This window comes from Carassius gibelio, chromosome A24 (genome assembly GCF_023724105.1).
Source record: "Carassius gibelio isolate Cgi1373 ecotype wild population from Czech Republic chromosome A24, carGib1.2-hapl.c, whole genome shotgun sequence".
NCBI lineage: Eukaryota > Metazoa > Chordata > Actinopteri > Cypriniformes > Cyprinidae > Carassius > Carassius gibelio.
Genome location: NC_068394.1, coordinates 13,432,639 through 13,456,197, shown reverse-complemented (window position 1 = coordinate 13,456,197; position 23,559 = coordinate 13,432,639). Strand labels below are relative to the sequence as shown.

General features: G+C 36.3%; 1 protein-coding gene across 2 annotated transcripts; it reads left to right on the top strand.

Annotated features, from left to right (window-relative positions):
- Positions 1–860: 860 nt before the first annotated feature.
- Positions 861–23,482, top strand: LOC127946196 (vacuolar protein sorting-associated protein 41 homolog). Of its 2 annotated transcripts, none has more exons than XM_052542593.1 (29): positions 861–1,060; positions 1,613–1,651; positions 3,597–3,704; positions 6,488–6,565; positions 6,700–6,774; positions 10,063–10,125; positions 10,587–10,652; positions 13,987–14,106; positions 14,195–14,341; positions 14,433–14,499; positions 14,651–14,748; positions 15,723–15,852; positions 15,971–16,086; positions 16,190–16,246; positions 16,349–16,410; positions 16,514–16,595; positions 18,174–18,266; positions 18,428–18,555; positions 18,643–18,787; positions 18,992–19,033; positions 19,120–19,170; positions 19,267–19,404; positions 21,404–21,458; positions 21,615–21,755; positions 21,848–21,984; positions 22,100–22,199; positions 22,287–22,328; positions 22,901–22,980; positions 23,247–23,482. In XM_052542593.1, the coding sequence occupies exons 1-29, from the start codon at positions 1,040–1,042 to the stop codon at positions 23,325–23,327; spliced, it is 2,562 nt and encodes an 853-aa protein (XP_052398553.1). In that variant the 5' UTR covers positions 861–1,039; the 3' UTR covers positions 23,328–23,482. The 2 variants fall into 2 exon arrangements, with proteins under 2 accessions (XP_052398553.1, XP_052398551.1); XM_052542591.1 differs by having other exon boundaries at positions 862–1,060; positions 22,284–22,328.
- Positions 23,483–23,559: the final 77 nt, after the last annotated feature.

Genomic DNA, 23,559 nt, shown 5'->3' with positions numbered 1-23,559 from the left:
ACCTACACATGTGCAGAGCTGTATTGACCCTTGCTGTTCAACTATTTAAAGAGCTTTTACCCACTACACAAGGCTTTAGAGATAAATCGCAATATTAACTTCTTCTTTGATGTTTAGGTCACAAGGAAAAAAGAATTCAATAAAATATGCAAGATATGCTAAATATCTGTTCCACTTTTTTTCTTTTGAGCTGATTTAAGTCCTTATTATTAATGAAGTGTTGGTTCTGATCTAACTGTATAAGATCAACATTTTTTATGCAAACATTAAAATACTATTCTGTGGATATTTTATGTGCATAAGCTAATTTGCATACTTTTTCCCAAGGAATTTTTATAATTTCTGCATAAGTTCCAAATTTAAGTGAATGGAGATGATATTCCAACTCATTACTGTATAAATACATAAAAAACAAAACACGTCTTGCCAGCCTTTATCAGCATAAACATATGAGACACATTGACAGCCTGTCTCAGATGATGCTGTTCTAGGTGGTCCATCTGTTACAAATGTAACACTGTCAAATTGCATCTCATCACACATCCTCTTCTTGACTGATGTATTAGAAAAAGCAAAAGATTAAGGCAGATGACGGTGATTATAAAGGTCAGCTGATTTATATAGACAAATAGCCTACATATTTGGACGACATATATGTGTCTTATAAAGGCTAAATTAAATTAGTATTTGATTTAATAAAATGTGAAGGTCGGCAAAAAATGATTTCTATTATAATGAAAGTGAATTTAAACACCAAAATCACATACATTTGGAGAAAAGCTCGGTTGCAAGCGAAGGCTTTCCCTTACACCTTCCCTTACACTAACTACAAGTCCCATGATGCTCTAGGCTAGCGATGCTTCCTGTTTTTGTCATGTGATCCAGTGCCCGTAATGAGTATCGCATGACTAGCTGCGCTGGTTTATTGTGCAAAATAACTGATTTAAGTGTTCATAAATATTACTAACGTTTTCGATAGACCATATATTAGTAGAATAATACTAAATCTGCCTTATTATCCCACATCTGGAGCCCCATCATGGCGGAAGTGGAGGAGCAGGTAGGGTTCTGGAGGAAGAAAACATTGTCAAATGACAGATGCCTGTGATTATACATGTTATGTTTCTGCATGTTTAAATGTTAATACGTGTTGGCTATTCGAGGCTGCAGTTGTAAATTATATTTTAAAGGAACTATTTTAAAGACGTGTAATTGAAGCTGTCAGACTAACCCGATAGTTTAACACTTGCCAGTATCACTGCCTAAAAAATACTTAAAAACCAGCTTAAAGTCGTTTCCTGGTTTTAGCCGCTCTCCCATACTGGTCTGTTTATCTGCTTTTGTTCACTTATCAGCTGGGCAAACTGGGAGACCATCTTAAACCAGGCTACCTTAGACCTTAAACCTCTTTTTCTTTCAGCAGGGAGGACAGCAAGTTTACTGACTCTACTATAAATTGACGATAATTACGTTTTTAAGATGGATTTTATGTTGGCTTTGACATTGCATATATTTTTAAAAAGGTCTTTAAGAAATATTATGCCATGTTCATAATTTTTCCAGCATTAATTCATTGGTTTTCTATTTTTAAAACATTTTTTTTTTTCCCCAGGGAAGAAAACTTAGTGAAGAATCCACAGATGAGTCCGAGGTAAAATCAAGAACTGTTCAATTTACTGATATGGTTACAGTTATTGAAGCAGAATATGTTGTAGTTTTAAAATGCATTAGGTAACAAAATACAAGTGCTATTTATTTAAAGGATGAATGCACAAGCTTAGTTTTAGAGCAAAACCCTTAAAAATACTTTACTTTGGTTTTGAATGATAAAACAATAAATAGAATGTTCAAAATTCTGATTATAAAACTATTTTGACTATGTTTTTTTTCTGGTCAAACATAGTTAAAATGTTTTGAACTGCTGTCTGTGGTTACTCTAATGGTTCAAATAAAAAGATATGTAAAGTTAGTAGAGAAAACCTTGCATATTCCATTTGGTTTCATTTATTTTTATTATGTACATACTGTGTCTTAAGTATCCATATGCTTTCCAGGGGTGCACAGACATGTAATGAGACTGTTAACTTATTCACAGTAAAGCATTTGACATTATGGATGTTACCATTTGTTATGTAAAATGGTAATGTAAGAAACCTACTGTATATCTTTCAGTTCTGCTCAGAAGTTTTATATACCCTTGTAGAATATGCAAGATGTTAATCATTTTAGTGAAATAAGATGAATCGTAATTCTGAGTTTATATCTTGCAATTCTGAAAAAATGCAAGAAAATTGCAAGAAAAAAAGTTTCAATTAACTTTTTATTTCATGACGAAAATATGCCTCTATACTGTCTCTATCCCCTCATCTATCTCTCCCCAACACTTCCTGATGTGACCATGCATGTGTTGAAGGTTGAGCGGAAATCTGCTCTCGGATGGACACACCTTCAGAGTCCTCTGAGCTCATACTGTATGACAACCTCTAAACATGATGTCATGCAGTGTGAGAAAATGAGAAAAGATGCTGGCGGGGTTTGACATTAATCTGTGGTTTTGAGGTCCAATGATTCACTATAACATTCCAGCAAAGTTTGTAACTAGAAAGACAGAGACAGAATGAGGAATGAGCAGAAAAGGAGAGTGTGGATGGTCACACCACTCTAGAAAAGGGGCAATTAAAGACAGACTTCCCTTCATCCCCTGCTCCCCAGGGCACCAATTAGGAGTGGCAGGGAATGAGGCACAACACTCATCCACCACATTGGTGTGGCGATGGCAAACACTAACAAGAGGAAGAAATTATGGGATATGAAACAGGAGCGATATTATCCACCCCTCCCCACCGTAGAAAGTTTGTCAGGATTTTTTTCCCGCCTCTCTCTGTCTCTCCATCCCTGTCTGTAATAGCTTTGTAGACCATGACAAATGCTCAGGCATTAGAAATTTCTCATCTGGACACAACAGGAAATGGACAATGGAGGTGTTGGTGATGAGAAGAAAAAAAATGACTGATAAAATGAAAATCTACCATATATTTGCGTTAGAGTGATTAGAATTGTTTTGTTTAATAATAATTAATTTTAATTATTATTATTATTATTTTATGTTACATCTCTAATGCTCACTAAGACTGCATTTATCTGATCTAAAATATAAAACTAAAGTAAATATGATTCTAACTTAAAATTAAAAATTTTTGTGTATATAATATAATTTTTAGTTTAGTTTTCAGCATCATTCCTCCGGACTGTCACAAATAGTCTTATATGCTTATTTTGTGCTCAGGAAACATTTGTTATTATTATCAATGTTGAAGACTGTTGTGCTGTTGCGGAAAGCATGATATTCAGTATTCATTGATGAATAGAAAGTTTGAAAGAACTGCATTTATTTGTAATCGAAGCCCTCTGTTGCAATAAAAAAAGTATTCACTGTAACTTTTAATGCATTCTTGCTGAATAAAGTTCTTTAAAATAACCATGTTACTAATTGAAACATATTACTAATACTAATTATGAATGCGTGAATAAATTGTATACTCCGGTGCCTCTTGAGCTAAAGATTAGTGAAGAATGAGTGTGTTTTGTTATTCCAGGAGGAGGATACAGAGGAGGAGCCTAAACTGAAGTACGAGAGGCTGACCAATGGTGTGACCGAGGTCTTGCAGAAGGATGCGGCCAGCTGCATGACAGTGCATGACAAGGTGTTTAAAAGCTATTTTGCCTGTTTTTAAGAAACAAAGTGCAGGATATGATGTGGTTATATAGTACAGGAGTGTGTTGATGTATTCTATATTGTACAGAAATTAAATTATTATAAACATTTAAATATTATATATATATATATAATTATTAAATGCAGAAATTTATTGGAACAGATTATTATTGTTTTTATTATTACACTTGTATAGTTCTGAATATACAATTTTGACTTGTCTTCTCCACACAGTGCTTTATTCTGAGAGAAGTGCTTAGGCACAAATGCTCACAGGTCACCAGCCTTTTGCTGATTTCCTGTTTATTTCCTCTACTTTTAGATTTCTATATCTTTTTTTGCCTGTCTTCTTTCCGTTTTGTCCCGAGCTTGATATTTGTGTTGGTGGAACATTCTGTGTGAGCTGGTTAATCGTAATGGCAGCCGGTTCACTCATGCACAGACACTGTGGAGGAATAGTCATACCTAGTTATGTCTCCTCACCTAATGTTTTATTAACCGCTATTGATTTTTATTCTTTTCCCCCCTCTTTTCCTGTTTTTCCCTGGGGAAACTTCCCCCCTTTTTCTTCTTCCATCTCTAAAATAAAGGCAAGCTTGCAAGAAGAGAAGACGTTGAAAAGCTGAATTTACAATGAGTCCCCCCTTCACTCCTATCTCTATTGTTGCCTGCTTCTGATTCTTCCCTTTATTTTTATTTTTTATGTATGTTCTCCGATGTACGTCACCTAGACCCACAAGAACACGCTCACGCCAGCGGCCCCCCTGCCTAATGTTGCCTCATATTTTAAGTGCCAGGAATCCGAATTTCATCTCAACAATTCCATTTTGATAAATCCCTTTAAGAGCCACTGAGGCTGGTGAGGCCATACCTTTTATTTATTTATTTTGGGCTGATTTTATTTGGGGAGATTGCGGGGGGTTCTGTTGGACATGCTCGACGGTGCCTGTAAATATAAGCATTTCATTATAGACTGCAGTGAAGCATGGGGCGGCTCGGTGTGCTGCGACAGGGAAAGGTCTGTGCATGTGTAAGCAGGTGTGTGTGTGTATATGTGTTTAGATGCAGGGTAACCTCAGTGTCAGAGCTAGACTCATTCCGTGTGTGTGTTTTATAGTGTGTCTGGATGCTTTTGTATAGTTGGGTTCAGTTTCCAGATGGCAGGGTGATAGACTCAAATCTGCAGGGGTGTCAAACTAATTTTAGGCTGGTGGTTGGACTGGACTGAACGTCACCTTACGTGGCCTGATTTCATTTTATTTGTTTAACCTTAGTCACACTATGCAATACACTCATACACAACATATGCTCTTCTGTAGCTTATAAAATCCCAAATCAACTTTATGCTACTTTAATGCCCAATATTTTTGTAACTAAAGGGAGCACATGGAATTTACTGATTTCATTCAGCAGGCCCATATGAAATTGATAATTAATTGGAAATGTCAAACAATCAAATAATCCAAAAATAATATTGACAAGTAAAAAGAGAACTTGCTAGTCTTGGATGGAATACTTAATTACTTAACTGCAAATTAGTGAACATTTACACAAAGTGAGGCTTAGAAAAATATGCAGCTTTTAATTGTAGGTCTGATTTTCGGTCAGATTTAGACCGCAATGAATCAGTATTAATCTGTTATATCTAAAAAACGGTGTAGGGTTGGAAACAATTGAGAAATACATATTTACTATAATGTATGTTATGTAATGTTATGATAAATTATTGTAATGTTGTCCAGTAATTTAATATATTATTTTTGTAATAATATGAATACTAGTATCTTCACTTATACTTGTCCCTGTTATCATTACTGTGGTAATTAATTTACAAAAAAAATATATATTCTGTGACTACTAAGTGACTTTTTGAAATCAGCATTAACTGAAAATATATCATATTTCTTAAAACACATCCCCACACTCATAATATCATTATATTATCTCATTTATCAACACGTGTTATTCCTAATGGTCAAAATGGCTTGTAATATTCAATGAAAGTATAATACTGTAACTTGCTCTGACTCTGAAACGACTTTCCTTTTCTGCTGTCATCACCTAGACCACATTATAAGCCACTCCACTCCAACCACCTGTTGTATATATAACTCTTTTACGTTTTACTAGTTTTACGATTTTCCTGTGTAAAAAAAAAGGAAATGCACGCACTATTTAGGAGTAAGCCGCCATTAAAAAAGTTTGGTTTGTGAGCTTTATATATTTAGTACAATTTATAATATACTCCTAGACCTTTCAAACGGAAAAAAAAATGAAAATAGAAAAGTAAACTGAAGTTTTGTTTATCTAATTAATTTAGTGTTTTAATGACATAAATTTTGAATTGGTTGGTATTGGCAATTCACACTAGATAATATTGAACGTTTATGTATGTTAAACTCTGAAATGTAATTGCATTAGGCTGACAGGCAGAGTGTTGGTGTGGAGGGCAGAGATGTGTGACCTGTGGCGCATATATTATGTTGAAGCGTTTTGATATGTCGGGGTAAAAAACACCATTTCACACCGGGCCGCTCTGATAAATAGGCTTTCCTGTCCTCCAGCAATTTCACACTTTTTGCCCTCGAAGGGTCCAGATGAAACCACACACACAAAGACACACTTTCACATACACGGACAAAAACTGAGGCCTCACAGACATCCCTGGGAAAACTCATTTTTAATACCTCGCCCATAGCTCTGTAAAAGTGCAGGATGTCCCATCGTTCTAACTTGTGTGTCTAACATGTTTGTCTCTCCTTTTGCTTTCAGTTCCTGGCTCTTGGGACATACTTTGGGAAGGTTTACCTTCTGGATATCCAAGGAAATGTTACACAGAAGTTTGAAATTGCAAGTCTGAAATTGTCTTTGTGCAATTCTTATAAATCTATCCCTGTTTGAGCTATGTTATGTCTGATTATACCATTTTTTTTTTATTAATATTCTTTTGTCTTTTCTTTTCTGTGTTCTATCTATTCTTATAGAGTCCAGTGAAAATAAACCAGATCAGTTTGGATGAGAGCGGTGAACATGTTGGCATCTGCTCTGAAGATGGAAAGGTGAGAATTTCCTTCAATCACTTCAGCTCCCATTGTTCTTTAACTTACTTTGTTAACCCTTTACCTTCAACCAATCACAGCCCCATCTCTAAAAAAATTATTCCTGAAATTAAAGGGCATTGACTTATCAATGAGTGCTTACAGGCCTTATTCCTGTCCCTTCTCCTAAAATCCAACCGCACTGATTGGTCAGTAGGAATTTTTAATTTCTCTAATCAGCTGTAAATTCCATCAGGTGCCTGATTTCACATAGTAGCTGAGAAGATGCGCAAATCCACGTTCATTTTCAGCGTTTATTTGCACATCTTCTCAGTTAACAACAGCTCTGTGTAGTAACAGCAGCTCTATGTGAAATCAGGCACCTGCTGGAATTTACCGCTGATTAGAGAACCGGCTTTACTGACGAGATGCACATTAACGATCGGCCGATCGTGATCAGAGCACCCCTATTAATTAGTTTTGGTTTGTCGTTAATATTGCTATAGCTTCTTATATTTCTTATTCTTGTTCTTTTCTAAATACTGTTAATTGAAATGATTTGTTGTGGAGTGAGGGGAACTAAAATAGTATAGCGGAGCTTCTCAAATTTCCCGGAAGCTGAACAGTTTTCATTTGCTATAACCTCAAAATAACTATTAGAATGAAATTTGGAGTCCGACTCTCGGACACATATACAGCGTTACTTATTATACAGTAACTATTATTCTATATTCTTTGCACTGTGACGTTACTGACTAGGGATGTTAATTTCGGTTATTTTTCCTAACCGACGCTCCTTAACTGATTATTAACCATTTACCCACAAGATTTTTTAAAATAATAATAATTGAAAGTACAAACAATATAATAAATCATATTTTAGCATCCAAATATGTCAGGAACATAGAAACATTTGGATTCGTGCCGAATGAAAGAAGTAGGTATCAGCTTCACCTTAGGTTTAATTTGGTTTTGGATTGACGTTTTTATAGCCTAAACTTTAGAGGATTTGTTTTGGAGAGAAACTAATAACTGTTTTTATAATTTTTGGAAATATTTTGCTTTAGACTACAGGCATTTTAGCCTTCGTTATTTTGGAAGGTAATAGGGCTAATAAAAATTGGACGGAGCCGCGACTTTTTTTTTAACTCTCAAAACGCAATCTTATACAAGTGATTTTTTTTTTTTAACAATGCAGCAAACATTTTTAAATATCAAAAAAATACTTTGATGTCTTTACAGTGTTGATAGATTTAAAAAAAAAAATGTAAGTAGCTTACATTTGGCCAAAATCTAGAGAACATTATGCTGTATTGGCTGTGACTAAGCGTTAGATCTCTATTTTTTCCTTTTCTTTTTAAGTAAAGAAAACGCTATACTTTATTATTATTGTATTATTATTCTTATTATTAGGCAAATTATAGGCAAAAAATATTGTTTTTAAAAAATAACTTTATTAACCGGTATTTCTTCCACCTGAACCGGTTTCGGAACAGTAATAATAGCAGAGGGACACAGAACAGAAACGTTAACATATCGAGTCTGCTCGGAGTGAACCGATAAAATTTTTTTTTTCCGTTTTCAAGCCCTGCTCCCACCAAAGTATGGGGAGTGGTAGTGACTCAATGCGTCATACTGTAAACCAAGAGATCACGGTAGTCTGCTGCATATTCCATAACCCAGCACTCATAACTGACCTGCAAAATGGCGATTTGCATCGTGCAAGTGTGTTTATGCCATTACTTTACAGGTATATTTATTGAGTTGGGTGCTTAATCCACAGCTTGCGCAAATAAACAATGCCATCAGCACAGTTCATTCTTAGTGAATTTCCCCCTACGAGAGTCTAAGAAGTTGTTTACTTGAATTTTCATATCATTCTCTGTTTGCAAGACGTGATGCAGTGCCTGTCTTCCCACTCAACACTGGCTCCATCAACTCTGACACCTGCAGAAACAGCATATGTGCATTTGGTCCATTTTAAAATTTGTTTTAAAAAAAGAACTCCTCTTCTCCTCGATCCTTCTGTGATTTCTTTCGCTCCTTTCCATCTATCTGCTCATTGATCATGAGCTGGTTGTTATCAGTCCACGGAGGCTAATCATCAGCACCTTGTGTGGCTTTCTCAGGCCGATCTGTGGCATGATAGACCACGTCTGTGCCTTTTCCAATGGCAGAGGCGAGATCTTGTCGCACCTACACCAATTAAAATCGATATGGAGGCCATTGTTCGCTCCTCTGCACTGTTAATCCCAATTTACAGACACTGCTTTGCTACCGTTGTTTGGCAAAATGTGACATTTGTGAGATTTTTTTTAAATTATAATTAGGGTTTTCCACAAAGTGGAAACTGCGCTTTGAAAATTATGATTTTCATACTAGTTAGGAATGGAAAAGGAAACATATGAACAATTTGAAGTTGGTATTTTCCAAAGTAAAATATGTTGCATGATGTCTTCAGTGAATAAATGGAAACCCATGCAATATCTAGGAGAAGTTAACTTCAAACAACTAGTGATAAAGATTGGTGTGTGTGTGTGCTCCGTAATGAATAAATATTTCATAAAATGTATAATTTGCTCATAGACTGTCCAAACTGTTTAACTAGAAAAGTAAACTTGAGTTTAATTTGTATTTATAATTTATTTCTTCATGACATAAATGTTGAATTGGTCTGTGGTGATCTTGGCCATTCACAATTTATAATAGCAAACTTTTGTTAATTATTAAGCGTCAAACTATTAAAAATCGATAAGAGGCGTATGTTTGGTGTTCTGCACTTACTGTACTGTGCTATTGATGTTATAAAAAATATGACACATTTCTTAAGAGGAAGAGTCTCTTTTAGGTTTTTCCAAGAAGTAGAAAACTGCACTTTAAAATAGATGATTTTCAGAAATTAACAACTTGAAGTCAGTAGTTTCTTTCAACCTCTCATCTTAAATGCAAGAGGATGCTTTACTTTTTAATAGAATTGTACTTTATTGAGACCTCACACTCGTTTTAGTTTCCTCTTGTTTTATACAGACAGGTATAGGTGAAATGTTATGTTAACGCTCGTTTGTAGCCTTCGGGGACTGCAGCACCACTAGTGATCAAGTCAGTAGCATAAAGGCGTGCAAGGGCAGAAAGAGTTGACCTTTCCACTAATTGGGAGTCTGGCAGATGGTTAACTAGCCCACTGGATGGTCTGATGCTTTGCCCAAGTCAACTGTTATCGCAGAACGCATCTCGGGAACACAGTTATTTTACCATAAAAATACATCTATGTCTCTCTTTCTCCATTTCTCTCACTCTCATCTTTTCCAGGTGCAAGTGTTTGGACTGTACACCAGGGAGGGCTTCCACGAAAACTTTGACTGTCCCATCAAGGTAACTTATTGCTGTTAATGTAAGTCATCAGTCCCCTAGCAGTGTTTTTGCTGCCTTGTGGGAAATAGCTCTTTGATTTCGATTTCCCATCACAGCAAACATGGATAATTCTTGAAAACAATGTAATTTCAGCCTGCTACTAGTCTTAATTGATGTTTCTAGGGCATTCCATATCATGCATGAGCCGCCTGTTTGTTGAGCATGAGTGAAGTCACCTATGGCACACATTAAAGAGAGCTGACGCTGTCATGTTCTTATATCGATACTTTTGTGTATTGGATTGTGAGGATCAATCCTTTAACTTTTCCTGGGTTAAAAAGGACTATTTGAGCATGTTTTCAGACTGCATGTAGTCTTAACCACCTCTGAGGCACTATATAGCTTTAAAAGTACTAGAGTGGACATTGATATTAACTTAGATGTTGCCGTAAACTGAGCTGAAATCTCTTGATCAATTCCAGGTTGTGGCGCTACACCCTCAGTTCAGCAAATCCAACAATAAACAGTTTGTGACTGGAGGAAATAAGGTAAGTCCAGCTTCACAGTCACAAAATTTACACAAGGCGAATTTCCATTACAGATTTGATATTTTATAAATGTTGATAAAAAGTATTGCAAAATGACGGCATTTCCATTAACCAATGTTATGCAACTAAAATGTAACGTTTAGCCTCTCGCGACAAGTCATGGCAACGGATTTTGGTGGATTTTCGCTATATTTATTCAAAGGAGGGATATGTGTGTATCTTTAAAGAGGTAGCACAGAGAGTCACTTCAGAAACCTGCGTGGTGTGGTTGGAATAAACACAAGCATTGTCTAAAGCCCCTTATACTGGAGAGCAGCCATGTATGAAGTTGATCATTGTCTAATTAGTTCCAGAAGTTCCACTCAGACGTTTGGTTTTCAATCATCTTGGTTGGTATCTGGTCTGCGGGGGTCCCAATCCCACATTTAGTGGTTAGAACAAGTGCTCTAGGAGTTTTTATCCTTGGTGCTCATGTGGGAGATGCAGGTTCGAATCCAGTTAGAATCATGGTCTGATAAAATTTTCAAGGGATGAAAATTTTTGTTGATACCGATAATTCTTTAAATATGAAAGCCGATAACCGATATGTTGGCCAATAAATCTAAATCCGCATTTTTACAGTACATCATTTTTGAGAGCCTGATTACCAAAAAGGTTTCATCATTAAATTGCATTAAACACTTCAACATAAATCAAACAGCCTTACAAATAAATAAAATAATGCTTAAATAATGGAAACAATTTACTGGACAACTTTACTTATGTGTAAAAAAATATATAAGGGTGATAAGAAGATGGAGTGTGTTGAAAGAGGTCCAGCGTGTAAGGACAAAAAATACTTTTATTCAGCAAGGATGCATTAAATTGACAGACATTTCTAATGTTAACAAAATATATATTTTTCAAATAAGTGCTTTATATTTTGGAATTTTGAATTTATCAAAGAATCCTGAAAAGACATAATGGTTTCTACAAAAATGTAAAGCAGCACAACTGTTTTCAGTTCAACATTAATAATAATTAGCCTAGATTTTTTTCTTGAACACCAGATCAGCATATTATAATGATTTCTCATAACATGTCAAGACTGCTGAAAATCACGAGTATAAATTGCATTTTTTTTAATACTGTATTTTGATCAAATAAATGCAGCCTTAGTGAGCATTTGAGATCTCTCTTGAAAACAACATCTTAACAACTACATTTTGACGGTAGTCAAGATTGGTTGCTGGCTTTTTGCAAAAATATCTAAAAAAAATTTTTTTTTTAAACGCATTCATCAAGCAATGAATTTTGAAAGCAGGTATCTCTGTTAATGTGGTTTGAATGCCATACAAATAAAAACAAAAGCCACATTCATACCTATTATTAGAATGGAATCGTTTTTTGTCATGTTGAGTGCCGTATATAGTGGTTACTCAAACTGAAGCTGTTTGGCATGAAACGCTCTTACCGTCTTGGCCTTAGACTGGGGTCAACATCAGGGAGAGAGAGAGTGGTCATTATTCTCCAAAGTGTTGTTCACTAGAGAGATGTTGTCTCTTCTTGCGCAATAAATAACTGTCATTACACAGAGTGCCAAATAGTGTTTGCAGAATGTAGAACACTCTTTGGCTTATAGACTAAACAAATACGCTCATTTTTCAAAGGACACAACGCTACCAACCAAAGATGCCATAGTCCGATACATTCCAGACTCCGTACATCTATAAAAATGAAAACATAGTTTGTGTCTGTCATAAAATGCACTTAGAAGAAGTTGATCTGTTTGCATGCACTGATCAGACATCTTGTGTTTGGAAAAAGTTCAATTGTGAAGTGAATTTGAATAAAAGTCTGGTTCTTTGTCAAGTGGCCTGTGAGAGATTTTGTTGAGATGTATGAATCTTGAACCGCTCATGTAGAGTCTTCTCAATTTCTGTAAATCATAGATTTTTATCCTCTGTGCCTCGAGTGATTTTCATAAAATGGCTTCACGCTGTTATTGCATCATACTTATCCGAAGCAATTAATGGCGTCCATTGTGTGCCACAGTGGCCAATTCCTCTACATTTTCCTCCCACTTCTGCTTGTTTCCTTCTCTCTCCCTAGCTTAAGGTCCCCATAATGCAGCCCTGCCATGAAAATCAATACGGCTTCCAGTGAAGACGCATCTTGTCAAAGGCAATTCAATTCTGTCTGCTCGGCTCTTGGAGTGTCATCTCCTATTGCTGCTCTTTGATCTGTTAACATAGCCAAAAGTGTAGAACTGAAGCGACATTGAACCGTCTTTCCTTTCAGTCACTTTCTCTGCATTCAGGTCAGGTTGTCTTTGTGCTGATTGTGTGTGGCATTTTTGACACTTTGGATTCAAGGTTATCCACCAAGTATGTTGCTGCTCTCTGCACTTGATTATTATCACACAAACCTCTCAGAAAATGTAGTTTTTCACCAAATAATACCTGACTTATCGCAGTAAACCAAACATACCTTTTCATAGAAATCTTCTCCGGTCAGTTCATGAGAGTATCAGTATCTTTTTCTCCCATGTGCTTTTATTCTTTCTGAAGTTTGATTAAGTTGTACTGCATACCTAAGCGACTTTATGAATGTCCCATTATCTAAAGGTTGAGCCGAATGTTCCTTCTTCCTAAAATGGAATTTGATAATGCTTGTGAATTGATTTTTATTGAATTTCCTCCTGAACATGACCTAAACACCATGACATTGCCCATGAATCTGATCTGATCTAATACGCTGATCCAATCCAATACTTACTGGAGTATTAGCAAAGACGCATTCAATTCATCAAGAGTGACAGTAAACACATTTATAATGTTACAAAACAAAAGCAAAAAAACTATTTCAAATACAGTTCTGTTCATCAAAGAGTCATGAAAAAGTGTATAATGGTTTCCACAAAAATATGAAACTGTTTTCAACACTGATAATAACTTGAAATGTTTCTTGAGCACCAAATCAGCATATTAACATAATTTCTAGGGATCATGTAGCCTACATCTTGAGCTTTATTAGCGCAATAATAACATATAATCGATGTTTAATATGCATTCAAATTTTAAAATGGTCATACTATCAATGCTTTTACTGTCCTACTCACCAAATAGATATACCTGTGATGGTTTTTTTTTTAAATGATCTAAATAAAATAAAAATGTCAATACTCAAGGCAGAAATAAAAGACGTAGTCACTGTCTTTGACTGTTGATCAGTAACTATTTTTGCTCTATGTTTTGCTGCCCTCTGCTGTTTTAATGCAAACACTAGCCTATTTTGTTCCTATTTCTGTCAGCAAATGCTTACTAACTTTAAATTAATGATATACGTCCTGTAGCTTTTACTTTATGAGAGGAACTGGCTGAACCGTTGGAAGACATCGGTTCTGCATGAAGGAGAGGGAAACATCACCAGTGTGAAATGGAGAGCCAATCTCATCGCCTGGGCAAACAATGTGGTACAATCAGATTTACACACATCTGACATGTTAATTAAGATGCCTTACTAATCAAGATTTTATCTAAAATGTAGTGGATGTGTTTTAGGGTGTGAAAATCTACGACATCAGCAGTAAACAGCGCATCACTAATGTGCTGCGGGACAACACCAGTCTTAGGCCGGATATGTACCCCTGCAGTCTGTGCTGGAAAGACAACGCCACGCTGATCATCGGCTGGGGCTCTTCTGTTAAGGTGTGTGTTCAGAACAACTGCAGATCAAGTGTTTTAATAACTAGGAAAGCTAAAACTATTTCTTTTTATTTGGTTCAATTGTTTTTTTCAGATATGTGTTGTTAAAGAGCGTGACCCAACAGAAATGAGAGATCTACCCAGTCGCTACGTTGAGATTGGTACTGAAGCAGTTACAGTCACACACACACACTGAGAACATGTTGCATAATTACATTTAAATGGACAGTTCTTCCAAAAATTAACATTTTAGATTTCATTAACTCTTAGGTTGTACAATAGCATCACTTAGATTTTTCTTATTTCTTTCAGTGTCAGCATTTGAGACCGAGTTCTTCATTAGTGGATTGGCGCCTTTGGCAGATCAGCTGGTCACTCTGTACTATGTCAAGGAGAACTCTGACCACATGGTAATATTACTCTCACTCTCACCAGAGCTCAGATCAGGGGCCTCATCAACCTAGGGGACCGCAGGTTATTTCAAATGAGACAAAGCAAGCTTTAAATCAAGCTAAAATCAAGATATAAGCTTACGATATGTTAATTTTATTGTGTTATTTCATTACAACTGACCAGGATTCTCATGGTCTTAGAAAACCTGGATATATGGCAGAAAATTAGAATCATGAAAATATTTTATAATAAATATGAATTTATATTTATACACACCTTTATAACAAATAAATACATTTCTATAAAGTTTTGTCCAGCTCAAATAGATATTATTGGGTAGAAATTGGGTGACCTTTTATGAGTACAAAATATTTTTTATTATCACAAACTACTATAAAAGTCATATAAATCTATATATCGTATTTTCCGGACTATAAGTCGCACGTTTTTTCATAGTTTGGCTGGTCCTGCGACTTATAGTCAGGTGCGACTTATTTATCAAAATTAATTTGAAATGAAACGAGAGAAATGAACCTAGAGACATGAACCAAGAGAAAACTTTACCGTCTCCAGCCGCGAGAGGGCGCTCTATGCTGCTTAGTGCTTCTGTAGTCTACACTGAGCAGGATAGATCGCCCTCTGGCGGCTGTAGACGGTAATGTTTTTTCTCTTGGTTCTTGGTTGTAAATAAGTGCGACTTATAGTCCGAAAACAGGTAAAAAAAAATTTTTTATTTTTTTTTTTATGATTTATAAAAATAAAAAAAGATATTATTGTAATATATTGCCGCTGCTAGTTTCTGTAAAAAAGAAAAAAGGTTGAACAAAGCAGCTTTGTTACTGCAGCACAAGTACCAAAAATATGGCATAAGGGAGCCTCAGAGTCAAAAATAACGAGAACCGCTGCCTTAGATTTTCTTAGAGACCTTCTGTTTTATATTACTGTGATTGTAAAATGTAACAATTAATACAAGTCTGTCTGTCTGTCACAGGAGGAGGAGTTCAGAACACGGCCTCGTTTAGACATCATCCAGCCGTTAGCTGAGGGCTGTGAGGAGATCTCGTCAGACGCTCTCACTGTACGCAACTTCCAGGAGAACCAGTGCAGGGACTACAGGCTCGGTATGAAGACAACAGGATGAATGAACAACTACAATACCAAAATAATCACCTAGCCTAATCAGTAAAATTCCCATTTTTATTGTATAATCATCATTTTAAATCTTTGTCGTGATTCCAGAACACTCTGAGGGAGAGTCTCTATTCTACATCATCAGCCCTAAAGACATTGTAGTGGCTAAAGAAAGAGATCAGGACGACCACATTGACTGGCTTCTGGAGAAGAAGAAATATGAGGTATGTGTCCAGCCGTCTAAGGAAGCATTACATCATCATAACGTAACAACAGAATTTGAGTTTTGCTTAATGATTTCTGATTTGATTTGGATGTCTTGCACAGGAAGCACTGATGGCTGCAGAGATCAGCTTCAAAAACATTAAACGGCATGACGTTCAGGTGAAAACCAAAGAATGATGGAATTTGGAGAAAGGTAGTCTTAGTTATTTTAATAGCCTGGAATCACAGTGTGCGTGCTTCCTGTCTGTGCTCTGTGAATAGAAAATTGGAATGGCGTACATCAATCATCTGGTGGAGAGAGGAGATTATGATGCTGCTGCCAGGTACAGGACATCAACCCTCTGTTTTATTGATGTGTTAACCGTTTTAAATATGAATAAAAGCCTCGATAAATGCCCCATTTCTCTGTGTTTTCCTTATTGACAGAAAGTGTCAAAAAGTGCTTGGAAAAAACATGGATCTCTGGGAGAATGAAGTGTACAGATTCAAAACCATTGGACAGTTGAAAGTGAGTCTGGATTTTTTTTTTTTTTTTTTCGTCAAATAATTATTATTTGCCACCCTGCAGGACTGCAGAAATACAATGTAAAATTAAATTTAAATTAAACAAATGAAAATTAAATTAAATTTATGCATTTAGCAGACGCTTTATCCAAAGTGACTTACAGTGCATTCAGGCTGTCAATTCATGTGTTCCCAGGGAATCGATCCCCCAACCTTGATACAGCAATGCTCTACCAATTGAGCTAAAGGAACACTATAGGACTTGTATAATAAATAGTACTATTATATTAATGATGATACTTATGATTATTCAGAATAATTGTTATTAATAATAGTAGCAAGCCAGTTTTTTTATGTATACAATATATATTATTATAACTTATCCTGCTGTTCAGAACAATTAATAGTGTTTTTATTAATAGTACTATTATTTTATTAATTAACAAAAGGTTTTTATATGAAATATATAAATCAAATATTGAAACAGAACTTAATTTTACTAAGCAATGATAAAATATAATGTTTTTGTTAGGGCTGTGCAAAAAATCGAATGCAATTTTCATGCACATCTCATCAGTATAGATGCTCCTTTAATTAGAAGTATTTTCTCCAGCACGTGTGTTCAGATCAGGGTTGCCAGGTTTTCACAACTAATCCTGCCCTGTTGCTTCTCAAAACTAATCCAAAACTAATCGCGATTCCAGGAGGATCCCAGATTTTTTAAAAATTGCTTCCCGGGGTTAATATATATATATATTATTATTTATTTATTTATTTATTTATTTTTGGCATGGTTGTCTTGGTAAAATTTGCATTTTAGGGGCTAAATATCACGTTATTGGTATGGGGTTGCTTCGAACCGCGGACATGAAAAACAATCGCAGACTTGGCAACACTGGTTCAGGTGGAGCGGCAGTTACTACACAGAGCCGTAGTCCACCGACAACTAACACAAAATTGCTTTCAAAAACGACGAAGAATCGCCACCGATTGATTTTGTGTAGATTGTCAGTGAATTACGGCTCGGTGTAGTAAATCCCAACCAATGTTGCCAAGTCTGTGGTTGTTTTTCATGTCCGAGGGTCGAAGCGACAATACCAATAACATGATATTTAGCCCCTAAAATGCTAATTTTACCAAGGCAACCATGCCATAAAAATTTTTACCCCGGAAATATTTTTTTTTTTATCAGGGAAACTCCTGGGAACGCGATTGGGCTAGATTGGATTAGTTTTGAGAAGCAACTGGGCAGGATTTGTTGTGAAAACCTGGCAACCCTGATCTGAACACACGTGCTGGAGATATACTTCTAATTACAGGAGTGTCTTTACTGATGAGATGTGCATGAAAATCACATTCGTTTTTTTGCACAGCCCTAGTTTTTATTTTTTTATTTTTTATGAATATTAGTGTGATCTTCTTTATTATGATTATGTTGTAATATAATCATATTAATATATCTCTCTCTCACACACACACACACACACACACACACTTATATATATATGAATATTTTAAATAAATTACAATTTATCAAAAATATAAAATGCTATTTGTTAACTTCCATTCATCTTCCTCCCAGGCCATCAGTCAGTACTTACCAAGAGGAGACCTTCGTCTTCGACCAGCAATTTATGAGATGATACTTCATGAGTTCCTCAAGACTGACTATGAGGTATGAGTTTTCCATTAAACATATTTATATATTTTTTTCAATTGCATGACCTAGATGGCAGCCTGTTAGATAGACTGTAACATTAAGGTTTCAAATTGCGAATGCATCACAACAACAACCTTTATGAAAGAAGGTCATTCTTGTTGTTGTTTCTCACACAGGGCTTTGCCACACTGATTCGTGAGTGGCCGGGAGAGCTGTATAACAACATGGCTATAGTTCAGGCAGTGAATGAACACCTGAAGAAGGACCCCACCAACAGCATACTTCTCACCACACTGGCCGAACTGTGAGTGAACGCTGCCAATTCATCATTAAATGAAAAGCTTGTAACATTATTTTATCAGCAGCTCTGCTCTTATATGTGTGTTTGCAGCTACACGTATGATCAGCGTTATGATCGCGCTCTGGAGATCTACCTGAAACTGAGACACAAAGATGTTTACCAGCTCATTCACAAACACAACCTGTTCCCCTCCATCAAGGACAAGATTGTCCTGCTCATGGATTTCGACAAAGAGGTGAAACATCTGGCCTTATTGAGGACCTCTGTTTTGGAATGTAATGCAAGAAACCTGTCAAGTGCATAGGTTCAGGAAGTTATGGATTCTCTTGCTGATGAGATATATTATAGATGACTTTGGAAGAATGTGATTTATAGTCACAGGAAATGTGTCTAAAGGATATGTCCACCTCTTTATCTCTTTTTTTATTTATTTTTTCAGAAAGCTGTTGACATGCTGCTGGATAATGAAGATAAAATATCGGTGAGTGCAGTACAGTGGCCTCAGTCTTCTGATTAAACCCTCCCAAACTCTCTGTACAGATGAACATGTGTGTTTCTCTCCCTCAGATGGACAAAGTGGTGGAGGAATTAAAAGACAGACCTGAGCTGTTACATGTGGTGTGTTGAATATGGGTTGGTTAAATCATGCAGATGTGGCTGAGGGATGCAGCTGTGGTCAGCATTGAAAGCTTCTTTTTGCCTGTTTCTCCTCAGTTTTTGCATAAGCTGTTTAAGCGGGACCACCATAAGGGGCAGAAGTACCATGAGAGGCAGATCAGTTTGTATGCTGAGTTTGACCGACCCAACTTACTGCCCTTCCTCAGAGAGAGCATGCACTGCCCACTAGAGAAGGTTTGTGTCAAACTTGTGTTGCATTAAACAGGAAATAAAGCATTAATTGGGCTAATTCTTTACATAGATTTCATGATACATTACCATTCAAATGTTTGGGGTCAGGAAGATTTGTTAAAGAAATTAATCCTTTTATTCAGCAAGACATTAAATTGATTAAAGTGTCAGTACAGACATTTCTATGTTACATAATGTTGTTATCTATCATCACATAAACTTGTAAAAAAAATGTAGTTTTCACAAAAATATTGAAGCAACAACTTTTTTCAACATTAGGAATAATAAGAAGTCTTTGGTTTTTTTAATTGTGATTTATTTTGGCTCACATTTAACAAAAACCCACCAATTCACTATCTCAACAAATTAGAATATGGTTACCAACTCAAAACACCTGCAAAGGTTTCCTGAGCCTCAAAATGGTCTCTCAGTTTGGTTTACTAGGCTACACAATCATGGGGAAGACTGCTGATCTGACAATTGTCCAGAAGACAATCATTGACACCCTTCACAAGGAGGGTAAGCCACAAACATTCATTCACAGAGTGCTGTATCCAAGCATGTTAACAGAAAGTTGAGTGGAAGGAAAAAGTGTGGAAGAAAAAGATGCACAACCAACCGAGAGAACTGCAGCCTTATGAGGATTGTCAAGCAAAATAAATTCAAGAATTTGAGTGAACTTTACTAGGAATGGACTAAGGCTGGGGTCAAGGCATACAGGAATTTGGCTATAGTCATCGTATTCCTCTTGTTAAGCCACTCCTGACCCACAGACAAGGAGAAGAAGAACTGGACTGTTGCCCAGTGGTCCAAAAGTTCTCTTTTCAGATGAGAGCAAGTTTTGTATTTCATTTGGAAACCAAGGTCCTAGAGTCTGGAGGAAGGGTGGAGAAACTCATAGCCCAAGTTGCTTGAAGTCCAGTGTTAAGTTTCCACAGTCTGTGATGATTTGGGGGCAAAGCCATCTGCTGGTGTTGGTCCATTGTGTTTTTTTAAAACCAAAATCACTGCAACCGTTTACCAAGAAATTTTAGAGAACTTCATGCTTCCTTCTGCTGACCAGCTTTTTGAAGATGCTGATTTCATTTTCCAGCAGGATTTGGCACCTGCCCACACTGCTAAAAGCACCAAAAACTCACCAGACCTGAACCACATAGAGAATCTGAGGTATTGTCAAGAGGAAAATGAGAAACAAGAGACGAGAAAATGCAGATGAGCTGAAGGCCACTGTCAAAGAAACATGGGCTTCCATACCACCTCAGCAGTGCCACAAACTGATCACCTCCATGCCACGCTGAGCTGAGGCAGTAATTAAAGCAAAAGGAAACTAAACCAAGTATTGAACACATGTACAGTAAATGAACATACACTTTACAGAAGGCCAACAATTCACTAATTATTTTATTATTATTATTATTAATATTTTAATAATTTTAATAAATTTTATTGGTCTTATGAATTATTCTAATTTGTTGAGATGGTGAATTGGTGGGATTTTGTTAAATGTGAGCCAAAATCATTACAATTAAAAGAAACAAAGACTTCAGTGTGTATGCAATGAATTTATTTAATACACGAGTTTCACAATTTGAGTTGAATTACTGAAATAAATTAACTTTCCCACGACATTCTTATTTATTGAGATGCATATGTATTTTAAATTGTAATGTTTTACAATATCTCAGTTTTCACTGTATTCTGATCAAATAAATGCGGCCTTAGTGAAAGTAAGAAATGTATTTCAAAACCATTTAAATAAAATGAAAAACAATGTATTTAGCACATACAATAATTCAGTTCAACAATCAAGATGGGATGTTTTTTGTTTTTCAATTATATATTTTATAATATTTTATGAAAGTTTATCAAGACAAAATACTACCAGTCAAGTTTGGTTTCAGGAAATTGACGAGCACAAGATTAGCATCATTGCTGTTGCCCTGAATACATTTGTTTAGCTGAAGTCTTCACGCAGTTTTTGAACAATCGCTGTGTCTTTCAGGCTCTGGAAATCTGTCAACAGAGGCACTTTGTAGAAGAGACGGTCTTCCTGCTCAGTGAGTCCTGAATCATTCATCTGTCATAGACACTGAATGCACGTTATAGTTCTTTACACAGTAATTGATCCTGTGCATCAGAGAGGTCACTGTGTGTAAAATGTTCAACTGGCTGTAGTCTGTGGTGCTTCTGATGTATGCTTCTTTTTCTGTCAGGTCGTATGGGAAATTGCAGACGTGCCCTGCAGATGATCATGGAGGAGCTGGCGGATGTGGACAAAGCCATCGAGTTTGCTAAAGAGCAGGATGACCGAGAGCTCTGGGAGGATCTCATCTCTTACTCTATAGACAAACCACGTATGGGACCTGACTCCAACTGCTCTTTCTACCAAAAAAACATATTAACTTACAATATTAATAATATTTCTTGTTTGTTTTCTTCCATCTAGCGTTTATCACAGGCCTCTTGAATAACATCGGAACCCATGTGGACCCCATCCTGCTCATTCACCGCATCAAAGAAGGGATGGAGATTCCTAACCTCAGAGACTCGCTGGTTAAGATCTTACAGGACTACAATCTACAGGTGTGATCACTGCTGGTTAAACCAACGTTTCATTCTGGCTAGAGTAGTAATGTAACTAGATGCTTGGAAGGATACATTATTTTGTGTTCAGAACGTGTTGATGTTTGTCCTGTAGATCTTACTGAGAGAGGGCTGTAAGAAGATCCTGGTTGCAGACTCACTGTCTCTTCTACAGAGGATGCACAGGACGCAGAAGAGAGGAGTGCGGGTGGATGGTAAACAATGTTGTCTTCTTTTCGTCTCGGCCAAAATTACTCACTAGAAATGCTACAAAATGATCTTGCTTTCATTTCTCATAGAAGAAAACATCTGTGAATCCTGCCACACTCCTGTTCTACCATCAGGTACATCTTGGTTCCCTTTAATGTGTCAGTTTGCATACATGAACTTACACCCACACATAAAATATATGGAGAAATATAAAATAAATCAAATGTAAAATACAATATAGAAAAAAAAATGTATAAAAATATTTTATTTCTTGAAAATAATGCAAGTTGTGTGGGAATGTACATTTTTAGAATGCCTACAATATACAAGCTGTTCAAAATCATTACCGTATTTTCCGGACTATAAGTTGCACTTTTTTTCATAGTTTGGCTGGTCCTGCGACTTATAGGCGGGTGCGACTTATCAAAATTAGTTTGACATGAACCGAGAGAAAACATTACCGTCTACAGCCGCAAGAGGGCGCTCTATGCTCCTGTAGTCTACACTGAAAACATAGAGCGCCCTCTTGCGGCAGTAGACGGTAATGTTTTCTTTTGGTTCTTAGTTCTACAATAAATGCGACTTATATGTTTTTTTCCTCGTCATGACGTATTTTTGGACTGATGCGACTTATACTCAGGTGCGACTTATAGTCCGAAAAATACGTATTTGAATTTGTAATGTTTGACTCTATTCCCACTCTTAGACACGGCTCAGGCTTTCGGTGTGGTGGTGTTTCACTGCAGACACATGGTCCACAAGGAGTGTCTACCGTCCCCTGGAAATGTAAGTCTTCTGGAATCTTTATATAGAACTGCTTTTAATGCAGAAACAACTATAAGACATTTTGTATTTGTATGACAAGTTGACTATCCAAACGTGTTGCTAGCATTATGACTCAACCAATGGCATTTATTGATGCTAGAGATGCAGAAATGACACACTTAACATTTGAACCAGCCTGTTGCATTCAACCTTTGACCCTTTATCTTAGAAAAGCAGAAATGTTTACTTTGCACTATGAAAATGTGACGTTTTACGTCCTTTGACAGGTCCCAGGAATCCAGTATTGTAACATCTGCAGTGCAAAGCGGAGAGGACCAGGCAGTGGCATACTGGAGATGAAGAAATAATCATTTCTACCATTAGAATAACAGTTATACAATTAGAACCTGTTACAAATGAAATAATCTTCCCTTAACTATCAGTATTTATCAATGCAAGCTTGTGATTGCTAGATTGTGTTTCATAAAAGCACCAAATAAAGCACTCCTGTAATCCGCTGGAAGTTTGTTGCCAATGTTCCAAACAAAACGGGAACAGTAGTGTTTCTTTTTTCCCCTCAAATCTTCTCTATTGAGAAAA